We start from the raw sequence: 11760 nt of genomic DNA on the forward strand, positions 1-11760 counted from the left end.
GACAAACAAACTCTTGGGGCCAATCCGCTATCTTAAACCGGAACCACCTTGAAGTACCTTTTGGTGATCTTAGTACATTTTGAAAAACTATGTACTTTAAGTGACATTAATGGGAGCTTGTCTGTATGCCACAAGCTTTTCTATGCAGGGTGATGTGCCAGAAGATTGAACTCACCATACATCACTTTCACTGTCAAGACTTATATGCCACTTTGTTTCAAGGACAAGCAATGCAGAAAGAAATAGATTTATAATTATATGTCAGATTGCAATTGAATCAGTGGTCTAATCCCCGGGGTATGTTGTCATTCCTTTTTCACGACAAAGCTTGTAAAAGAGCAGTTTATATTTTATTACTATCTTGAGCCTCAGCCAGGCTTTCATCCCACTATTGCACTGTAGTCTCTTCACTATCAATCTGCACCTGAAAGATTCAGAATACGGTTTTTAGAATCAGGCTGACCTGGCTCTTAAATACATAAACTGTATCTTCAGATTATTTAATCCCCTAAATCATTTACTTTACCATTTCCTTGTCTGTAAAATGGGGATTTTAATACCCACTTGACAGATATTGATTTGAGGAATAAGGGAAGTGATAGATGAAACTCATTTAGCACAAAGTATAGAAAAATGGCACTCAGTGAACGACGACCACTCCCTTCTGTCAAATCAAGGGAACTTATCCCATCCTAGCCTGGTGTTTCTCTTATATTCCTCGATGTAGTGAATGGTAGGTATGACCAACCATCTTATGAGTTAAGCCAGAAATCTGCTCTCCTCCCCAACTTCCCAATCCAATAAATCACTACATTCTGTTGATTTTTGAAGGTACTTCCTCATTGTTGGCTCTCTAACCCGTCCCCTTATCTACATCCCTTTAGCTACATCTCTTTTGCCGTTGATTTACTTCAGGTTTTCTTTTTTCCTTGGATTACTATAAGTACTTTCTAATGGACTCTCTGTCCTGGTAACTCATATCCAATCCAGCGTTTCACTACTACCAGAATGATATTGAAATAGAGTTCTGATTCTTGACCATTTGCCATTTAAACCTTTATATAAATTTATAAATAATTGGGTATTAAAATCGGTGAGGAAAATACCTTGAACTGGGAACAAGTTAACTTGGTGGGTCTAAGTCTAAAGATTAGAAGGAATAATAATTTCAATATTACTAATTGTATCTACACATTTCACCTATGCTGAACCCATACATCATCAGCTTTCTATTTGAAATGACAGTGGAATAATTATGAGTTTGTAAAAAGGTGGATAGATATTTACTGTGGTATAGGGTGGATACTTTTGTATTTATACCCGCTTGAGGGTGGGCACTTGTAACAGACACTTGTAATGTGGCATTATTTAAGCACAGTTGGTATCTGTACAATAATTGCTGTGCCTGGCAACTCCAACCATGGAAAGTGCCCTGCTAGCCTGAGGCAGCAAGACTCCGGAGTCCAGATTTGCCCTCCCATTTCTGGTCCCCCAATTAAAATTTCCCCCTCTTTTCAGCGTTTTCCCAGACTCAGAGAAACGAGTGAACAGCTTCCACACTTTCGCGACACTGTGGGAGAGCTTCTTGCATGGGGAGTTCTGCAGCACCCAAAGGTGCAGCAAGATAAAAAGTATCCCGACGCAGCTCTACACAGTACACTCTCAGCACACGGAACAGTAACGTCCTCACAACAGTGGAGAAAACTGATTGTATCCGTGTAAGAGAAGTTATACTTTTTGTTTTGTATTTCATCCAGCTTCACAGTTTAGAGTTCGGCCAAACCAGCGTTCTAAACTGTGGCTCAAAAGGTTGCTCAGAGTTTTACGTCTTCTCGTTCAAAATACACACACTAATTTTCTTCGATAGCCTGGTCTCACATTAATTTTATCTGAGCTAGTTAAACGAGTACGTAATGCCTCGCTCCCTGCCTCTCAGGTCTCAAAAGTCGTTCCTTTATCCCCAGCCTCCGCTCCCGGGGTAACCGGCGGCTCAGGAGCGAGGTCGAGGCGCAGAGACAGCCCGCCGGCTAGAGCGGCCACAGCCGTCCGGCCGCTCTCTCTTTTCTTCCGCTCTCTATGGTTAGGAGCAAGTCCCGCCTCCGCCCGGAAGTATTTAGGCTCCAGGCGCTTGCGCAAGGCCAGAAAGTAATTCCGGTTCCGGCGTGTGGATCTTCGTTCCTGGTGTTCAGCTGTCGCGGTTGGTGGGCAGTAACGGAGCCAAGATGCTGCGGAGTCTGCTGGTGAGTAGCTTGTCGGCTGGCATTCGGGATGTGGGGCGAGAGGGTTGGGAGCGGAGGCTAGAGGTTCGCGACAGGAAAGCCTCTCCTGGGAGGGAAGGGGAGAGGGAGAGGGCGGCTTCGGGGGTCACCTTCCTTGGTCCGTGTCCTTTTCGCTTGACCTTCCTTCCTTCCCTTCCATGGATCCCTCTTGCCCCAAGCTGTGCTGGGTAGTTGTAAGGAGTGGAGAAGCTGGGGAGGTGACCAGAGGATTGTGCGTTAGACAAGCCTTGGGTTCTTAGTCGCCACCCCTAATCTTGTGGGTGCGGGTGGGAAGTTTCTGATACCCGGAAGCGTCAGCAGAAGGATGTTCATCGGATACCGAGAGGTTTGAGTTTCAGTGACTCTGAGGTTTGTGAGCAGCAGAAGGCAGTTTAAAAAGCAAGCCTTTCAGTTTTGGCTGGCACTTTAGGAGCATTCATGGCCGAAGGGTCGTGTTGCTTCCATCAGGCGGTTCTGCAGTGTCCTTCACCGCTCCACCGACTTTGAGCATGTGAAATATTTTCCCCAAATTTTGAAGAAGAGAAGGAAAATATAATAGTGATCGTTTTCTTCGGTAATTATCCAATAAAGCTTTACTTATCTTCTCAATATATTATTTATTTTAGAAAGTGGAGTGCATATTTGTAATTTATTTCAACTAGATATGTAATGCAAGTCTCTTGTAAAAGATTTATGCCCTGTTAATTCTTTGGGGAAAATGTAATGAGGGAAGCATTTTAATTAAGTAGGAATCATGCCAGTTTATTTTGATATCAAGTAATAGATTTTTAATAATATGGTAGAGTATTTAAATAAAAAACTTCGAACCTCGTGTATTTTGTAACCATTATTTATTTCTGTAATATCTATATATCAGTATGTTTTCCTCATATAATGCTACTGGTTCAGTTCAGGTAAAGATCATGATTTTTTTCCCCTCAAAATCTACATGAATTGCTTCTTAAATGTGGTGTTTGGAGACTTCAGAATGTAATATAAAGAGCAGTGGCGGGGCGACAAATAGGAAAACCTCAGTGCTTGTCTGTGACTTTGTTATTGACAAATCGGATATGTTTTAACTCTCAGTTTCACTTTTCTGTAATACTGAAGATTGGAAATGGTTGGTTTTGAAGGTTTCTTTAAGCCCTAAGTCTGTTTAGTATATGTGGATTTTTTAAAATTTCAGGCTCTTCGTCAGATTGCCCAGAGGACCATAAGTACTGCTTCACGCAGGCAGTTTGAAAATAAAGTTCCAGAGAAACAAAAGCTCTTTCAGGTACTGAAGTATTTTATAGGAGATTGTTACTTGTTATGATTAGATTACCAAAAGTTGGCGATAGGAGGTAAATCTGGAGACGTCTGATTGTTAGCAATCCTGTTGTATTAGCAGAAGAGTAATAGGAAACTGTCTGTCGATAGCTAACTGGGCATTTGCTATAACCAAGAGGCCCTTGGGAAAGCAGAAGAAATGAAGGGGTAAAGATCAAAGACACTTTCTTTTGGAGGAGTCACATTGGGTTGGCACTCTGGGGTAGCTGCACAGTAATAGACAAATAGACCATAGAAAGAGCCCAGAAACAGAACAAATACATTATTATATGTAGAAACTTGATATATGTTAAAGGTGCTGTTTCATATCAGTGGGGAATGGAAAAATTGGGTGGCTGTTTTTTTGTGGTTTTTTTTTTTGCGGTACGCGGGCCTCTCACTGTTGTGGCCTCTCCCGTTGCGGAGCACAGGCTCCGGACACGCAGGCTCAGCAGCCATGGCTCACGGGCCCAGCCGCTCCGCGGCACGTAGGATCTTCCCGGACCGGGGCACGAACCCGTGTCCCCTGCATCGGCAGGCGGACTCTCAACCACTGCACCACCAGGGAAGCCCTGGGTGGCTGTTTTGAAGAAAGTAAAGTTATATCCGTTCTGTATTGTGTGTTAAAAGATTAACTGCAGATATAAATACTTCTCCCTCAAAAAATATTAAAAGAAAATATAGGAGAATTTTTTTCCAGCTTACTGAGGTATGATTGACAAGTAAAAATCTCAAGCATTGGGAATTCCTTGGTGGTCCAGTGGTTGAGAATCCACCTTCCTATGCAAGGGACGCGGGTTTGATCCCTGGGGATGGGGGAACTAAGATCCTTCCTGCCCCGGGGGAACTAAGACCACACACTGCAACTACTGAGCCCACGCACCACAACTATAGAGAGGCCCACTCACCACAACGAAGATCCCACGTGCTGCAGCTAAGACCTGAAACAAAGAAAGAAAGAAAGAATATAAATAAATAGTTTGTATTTAGGTTGTACCTGATTTTTTTTTTTAAGGTGTACAAACGATGTGATATTTAATGTATCTATGAATGATTACCACAATCAGGTTTAATCTTAGGGGTCATCCTAAGAAAGTCTTTACAAAGCCTAGAAGCTGTAAAGGAGAAAAATTGCAAGGTTTGGTGACACGAAAATTTTAAATGTACTTATGGTACAAATTGAGGTAAGTGACAAATTGAGGGAAAATTTTTTAAATTAACAAAATTTTTAATATTAACAAAAAGTTAATAACCTTAGCATACAGAGAGCTCCTACAAATCAGTAAGAAATGCAAATTAAAATGACAAGTTGCTACTTTTTTTCCCTGTTCGATTGTCAAAATTTTAGAAGATTTAAAATAGGTTATGTTAGCCAGGTGCGGGAGATAAGTGCGTTCCTATACAGTACGTTGATACATGCTAGGAAGTAGTATTGGTACAGAAATTTTAGAGTATTTGAAAGTATTAGAAGCAAATTATTGTACATATCCTATTCAGGACTCCCATTTCAAGAATCTTTCCTACAGAATAGTAGCATAAATATATAAAAATAGGAAATAGGCTATTAATCATTATGGGAGTTTAATATCAAAAAAACCCAACAACCTAAATACCCATTAATAAAGGATTGGCTAATGTAATTTTATTTTTTGCACAGTGGAATACTGTGTAGCCATTAAAAGGAACAAAGTAGGTTTAAATGGGCTAGATGATTTTTAAGATAATGTTGAGTGAAAAATCTGTGATAGGCCATTATATAGCATAATCTCATTTTGTGTATTAAACAAGTATGTGCATAAATTAGAAGCTATGACAATACAAGCTTTAAAAAATTAAGGATATGTATTAATATGTGTTAATAGTGGTTTTCTCATGAGGAAAGACTTAGTGGGACAGAGCACTTACCTTTATAAGTAGTTAGGTTATCAGTGATTTTTTTGTTTAATTGTGATCTCTGATGTTTCATAAAGAAAATTTTAAGTGGTTAAAAAAATAGTGTCATGTATGCTGCATAAAAATAAAATACTTACATTTAACAGATGTCTTAAGTATCCTACTCTATGCCAGGTGCTGGATTGGGAGACTAAGGATATAATTTAGGGTTATAAACCAAAACTCTCTCCTTTTTGTTTAAGGGAAAAAAAGATCGTACCTATGACCAAAGTGTGAGGATTATTGCTTTTTTTAAAATTTAATTGATGAACTCAATGAATATATTTTCACAGCTTTACTGTTTATGTGCTCTTTGGAAAGAACATTTTATTAAATCTCAAATTAACTTTAAAAGAAAGAATGTTGATTTTTAGGAGTTTTTATTTTAAAAGTAGTTGTAGTAGGGAAAGATTCAGGAGAAGGGTAGTCCTTTTTAATTTTGATATTTAAAATATTTCAATTTCAGTGTTTTAAGAAGCCACTTAATTTTATATGAATGGATTAGTCTTTTTCATTTAGTTGGAAACCATTGATATACATTAATTATTATTTTTTTAACCTAGGAGGATAATGGAATTCCAGTGCATCTAAAGGGTGGGATAGCTGATGCCCTCCTGTACAGAGCCACCATGATTCTTACAGTTGGTGGTAAGACATTTGGAATGCTTGCTCTATAGCAAAATCATAGTAGCGATAACTAACATCATTGCTCTCACTGTGCCAGTATTTTAACACAGGCAGTCGTCCCCAGAATCTGAGGTCTTACTGCTTTACATATAATGACTCACAAAGGTGATTGATACATATTGTATAAGAACGTTTTAATGTCTTTTAAAAAAAATAAACCGATAAAGTTTGATAATTATCTTGTGATAGAGGTGGCTTTTGGAATGTGCCGCTGGTGGCCCTGCAGGCCTTTGGAAGAGCCAAAGATAGCTGCTCTATCCCATCTCCTATAACAAGGGTTCTTAAATATTTTGACTATGATGTCTAATAATAATACACTTTACATCTAATCCCTGTACATACATATTTATGACAGAGATAAAACCTTGTACAGCACAATACTTTTACTGCATGTAAAGTGCTTTGATATGTTTTCTGTGGATTGGGCAGTTCCATTATTCAGTATTAGCAGTGGAATATCACAAATCAGCATGCTAGGAGCAGAGTTAGGAATCTGAACGATTGCTCCCTGGCGGGAGAAAGGGGAACAGTATTAGACTGATTACTTAGGAGTGCCACATATGTGGATTTCTGTAACCCTTGTATTAAGTCTGTAACGTATCCTCGTTTTAAAGATGGAGAAATTATGTTAATTACCCAGATGTTATTGCTTTGGAAGAGCTGGTGTTTGAACCCTAATCACAAAGTCCCCTTATGCTTATGCCAAGGTGCCTTTTTTGGCTTGAATTGAATGCAGTGAAGGGGCATTTTATGGGCAACAAGCAGATAGTGACGTTTGGGCTTTCTTAAGGTAAAGTCCTAAATTCTTTTTGGCCAGTGTGACTATTTCGTAGATGTTTTGGTAATTAGTTTTAAAAATAAATTTCCAGTTATTAGAAATTCTTACTTCAAATTTGATTATTTAAAAATTGTATGTCCCTCTTGCTTGGTTTTATATTGATAATGCACTTCAGGGAAGGCTTTGCCTGTTCGACCTTTTGGCTTTTGAATCATTCTTAGCATTTCTCAGACAATTTTAGGTTTTATGCTCTTAATCTTATTTAAAATTTTTTTACATGTCATTACGTTAACAGATACATTACTGTGCTGCACCTAACACCTTCTATACAAGTTAAGTAATATTAAAACTAGATTAAACGTGTTTTATATGTATTTATTTTAAATTTTGCCAGCACCTATCAAAATACTTCTGTATATTCCCATAAAAGTAGTTTTAACACCAGCCTTGCCTCTTTATCTTACAACTTTTTAGCTGGAATATTGGGTTTATACATTTAAACCTGAGAATTTCCTGTTAAGTTCTTATTTCCTTTATTTTTCAGGAACAGCATATGGCATGTATCAGCTGGCTGTGGCTTCATTCCCCAAGAAGCAGGGTTGACTTCAGTTTATCCTCCCAGCAGTCGGTTGGTTCAACTCCATTCAGTTCTCTGTGGACCAGTAGTCTGATAACTAACTTGAGTTCTTCTTTGGGAATCAATATTTATTGGCTTGTACTAGCTGCCACCAATAAAGCAGTCTTTACCATGCTTTGTTTTATTTGATCACTTTAGGATACATTATACCAGTAATAGCAGCCTTTATAAACCTTAGGTAAGGAGGAATCTTTTGTCATTAGGTTATATATAGTACCATTGTGGTATTATTTTAGTGAAATTTTATTTTTAGCAGCTTAGAATTCCAACAGGGGATGGTCTTCAGCTTTAATTGAGCTTGACACTCGGAGTGCATATTTCTTTGAGTCTTCCCCTCCCCTCTCTTCCCTGCTGTGCTGTATCCTGGGATATGCTAGCACCTAGGGTTAGTGGAAGCAGGTTAGTTTTGGCTCATGGGGTTCAAGTTTCTTTTTTCCTCCCTTAGCTGTGTGTGTTTATGTTTAAGAATATTGGATGCATTCCACAGTTTAGAGTAGGCTTTAGTAGAATTGCTGTAAAATAATCCAGTATTTGTTCTTTTCACACTCAGAATGGGCTTCTGTTATGTTAGTTTAATCCATAACATACAGTGTACCTTTCCTTAAAATACTTAGTTCATTTGTAAAAGTTATCTTCTGGGGGAACAGGAGTCAGACTTTGTCATCTCTGCAAGGTGTGCATTTGTAACACTGTGAAGATTAAGAGTCTAGATCCGTCAGATCTAGGGGAAATCTATGAGTAAGGGTTTTATAAAAGCTTCAATTTCTGGATAAAATTGAGAAAACTAATATAGTTAGAAAAATGGAGTCAAGTCTGAAATACCAGACTAACTCTTTTCCTTTTAAAACATTGAGGCTTATGGTACAAGTCCATTTCAAGAGGTACCTAATGAAAGGTGTTTCAGCCTTGAGTCTTGAAAGTTAGAAAGATCTTGGTTAGCCATATATCTAACCTGCCACTGAATACAGGAATCCACCCAGCCTCTTACAGAATCTCATTACTAACATCAGCAGAGAACACTGCTTTTGAAGGGAGTGGAATGAATATTGTTAGACATTTCTAAATGCTGAGAAGTATCTTAAGTAGGCCTGGAATCTGGTCCAATTCTGATTCAGAGCTAAAAAGCAACCAGTGATAATATTTTGAAACGAGCTATATTTATCAGCATTGTACAAAGGAGAATTTCCTCAATGTGATTTGACATGCTTTTATAACATGATGTGAAAGAAACTTTTGTGCAGTAAAAACGAAGAACATCTTGGTATCTTCTACAACCTTCAGCTCTTGATTCTGTGAGAGGTGCTTTTCTGTTTCTGGTGTAACCTAGTCAGACAATTAAAACTTTTTTTTAATGCCAAAATGTTCAACATGACAAGATTGGATAAAGTAGGAGTAGGTTAAATGCTTAAGAGACTTTAAAATATTTTTAAATGCTATGATTAAGTTTTTGCCCTTCATCCTAAAATTCTGAACTGTCAGCAGGGGTGGAGATGGGGAGGGGATAAGGGGTGGGGTCTCAGAAGAGGGGTTACTGGATAGGAGCTTGTGAAATTGTCTGCTATTCTTAGCGTTTAGTAAGAGAGAGATTGCTGTTATTGATTCAAAGACTAACCAGATGTTCATAGAGCAGAGTCCATGAGAAGTATTGCCAATGTGGCCTTCAGGAAACGAACAACCATCATTCCCATCTGCTTTGTATCTTTACCACGTATTATCCTTTTGAGAAGAGTATCTGCTACTAAATAGAAGAAATTCTCTGACGATATTATCCCACTAATATAAGCGCCATGGCAGATATATTTAAGTGAAACTTTGTCACAGTTAGTACTGTGCTCAGGATTGGATCTGTAGTCTAGCTACTCTAGATGAAGTGACATCGAAAAAACTAGAACTCAGGGCATGCAGTTTACCCAAAGCTACAAATAAATGGCAGCACGATTTCCAAGTCCATTTTTATCTGATTCTTAAAGTTCATGGTCTTTGTAGTATACTTCATCTTACCAGGTGTTTAATGACGTGGGCTGGGATAGCTTCAGTGCACTGCTGGCAGCCTCGTATGCAGATAGGAGTGCCCTGCAGACTCCCATGCCCTGTCCAGTCAGACTTCTGGGAAGAGTGATCGCTACAGTCTCCAGTTCCTTTGTTCAGTTGCACATCGATCCCTCTGTGTAACTTGCAGCATACCTACGTCTTCAACATCTGTCGCTTCCATTTTATAAATGAGATCTGAAGTCGGCACTCGCCACCAGCCACAGTGCTCTTCTGCTTGGTGCGTGCGTACTCGTTCTTGACTGAGAATCTGGGAAAGCCCCCCAGCTTCTGCTGGAAACGTTGACATTCTCCCCTTTGCTCTCAGCGTTCCCTGTACTCATCTTTACCAAGAGTTTAATGCCTCTGAATCTGAATTCAAATTTGAGTTACAATTGTCGATAAGACTGGGAACCAGTGTAGCATTGTAGTTAATTACAGATCCTGGAGTCAGAAGACCCAGCTTCAACCCTTGGATTAGGTGACCGTGGGTAGCCAACCTTGCTAAACCTGTGTCCTCATCTGCACAAGTGGAATAATGCCTAGGCACATGGTTATTCTAATGCAAGTAAAGCACGAAAAATGGTTTCCGACACATACCAAGTGTGCATAAATGCTAGGCACTTCTATTGTTAGCTCTCTGAGAGAAGGAACTATACCTTTCAACTCATATCCCTATCAACTTGGCATAGAGCAGGGACCATAAGCTGGTCAGGGCTGGTAGGAGAGGTTCACGCTTTCATCCATGTCCTGGGTGCCTTCTTTTGGCTCTGCTCTCCTTAGTGTGTGTCTTTCATTCTCCTTGTAAGATGGCTGCCGCAGCTCCGGCTATTGTGTGTGTTTTCCTGCAGGAAGAAGGATTGGTGAAAAGAGCACATGCTAAACAAGCGAGCTCTCTTTAAAGAGCCTCAGAAGCCCCACACAAAGACTTAAACTTATATCCCTTTAGCCAGATGTTCCACCACGTGATCATGCCTGCATTCAAGGAGGCCAAGAAATGTCTCAAATGGGCATATTGCCAAGCAAAATTGGAGTTCTGTTGAATAAGAAGGGGAGACTGGGTATTGAGTTGACAACGAATAGTCTCTCCCCCAGCCAGTTCGTTTTTTAAAAGAATGAAGTCCACACTGGAGGAGACAGGACAGGACCCAGGAGCAGTTTGGTTCCTACTTCTAGTTGTTTCTGATGCCCACAGCCATGCCTGCTGGTAGGCTTGGCTGCATTTCGTCGTCCAATAACTTTCTCTTTGTGCTGAAGTTAGTTCAGGTAGGTTTCTCAACCAGGAACCAAACAAAGCAATATTTCCTGAGTTTCCCATCTATCATACCATCTAATAGGAGCACACTTTTACCATTTACTCTAAACCATAGTTAGGTGCTTAATAAAGGCAGCCATTACTGGTTTCTCATAGCAGACAGGAATGGCTCAATGCACCATGAATGCCAGTAGAGACAGAGAATACAAGAATGATAAGAATTACAGCGCTGCTATAGCCAGTTGGGTTCAGGGTTTGCAGAAGCCTTCCTGCCACCTGAGATAGTTACGCACAAGTTCCCCAGAGCTGCCAATTTCACGGGCCTCCAGCTTGGGACTCCCACTGCCTGGGTCCTGTAAGCAACATGTCATGATCCACCACCCAGAGCTTTGCTTCTACATATACTTCGAGATCAATAATTCAAGTTAACAGATATTGAGTACCTACTGGGTGCCAGACACTGTTGTGTGTGCCTGGGGATCATTGGTGAGCAAAATATGCACATTCCTGCCCTCACAGAGTTTACATTATAGTGAGGGGTAGCAGGGAAGACAATAAACAAAAATAAATTGTACAGTATGTTGGCAGGTAGTCAATTCTATGGGGAAAAAAGACCAAAGGGGACAGCTGGCATGGGGCTGGGCTGATTGGGTGTAGTAGTAAATGAGGTATGAAGATGGGTTTCAATGGGGTGGTTAGATTTAGATAAAAACTGTAGAGGTGAGGGAGCTAGTCAAGCAGATATATAGGGAAAGGGCATTAAAGAGGGAGTAGCTTAGAGCGGGTGCCCTCATGTGCCCAGCATGTTCAAGAACACGAAGGCAGGAGCAGTTATGGCTGACCGAGTGGGAGAGGACAAGGCGGAGAGGTAAGAAGC

General features: G+C 40.0%; 1 protein-coding gene across 1 annotated transcript; it reads left to right on the forward strand.

Moving 5' to 3' along the window:
• Positions 1 to 2095: 2095 nt before the first annotated feature.
• On the forward strand, positions 2096 to 7714 carry LOC116763674 (cytochrome c oxidase subunit 7A2, mitochondrial). Its single transcript, XM_032651715.1, has 4 exons — positions 2096 to 2240; positions 3445 to 3534; positions 6062 to 6146; positions 7508 to 7714. Exons 1-4 carry the CDS (start codon positions 2223 to 2225, stop codon positions 7564 to 7566), a joined length of 252 nt encoding a protein of 83 aa, XP_032507606.1. The 5' UTR covers positions 2096 to 2222; the 3' UTR covers positions 7567 to 7714.
• The last annotated feature ends 4046 nt before the right edge of the window (positions 7715 to 11760 follow it).

Source organism: Phocoena sinus, chromosome 12, assembly GCF_008692025.1.
Source record: "Phocoena sinus isolate mPhoSin1 chromosome 12, mPhoSin1.pri, whole genome shotgun sequence".
Lineage (NCBI taxonomy): Eukaryota > Metazoa > Chordata > Mammalia > Artiodactyla > Phocoenidae > Phocoena > Phocoena sinus.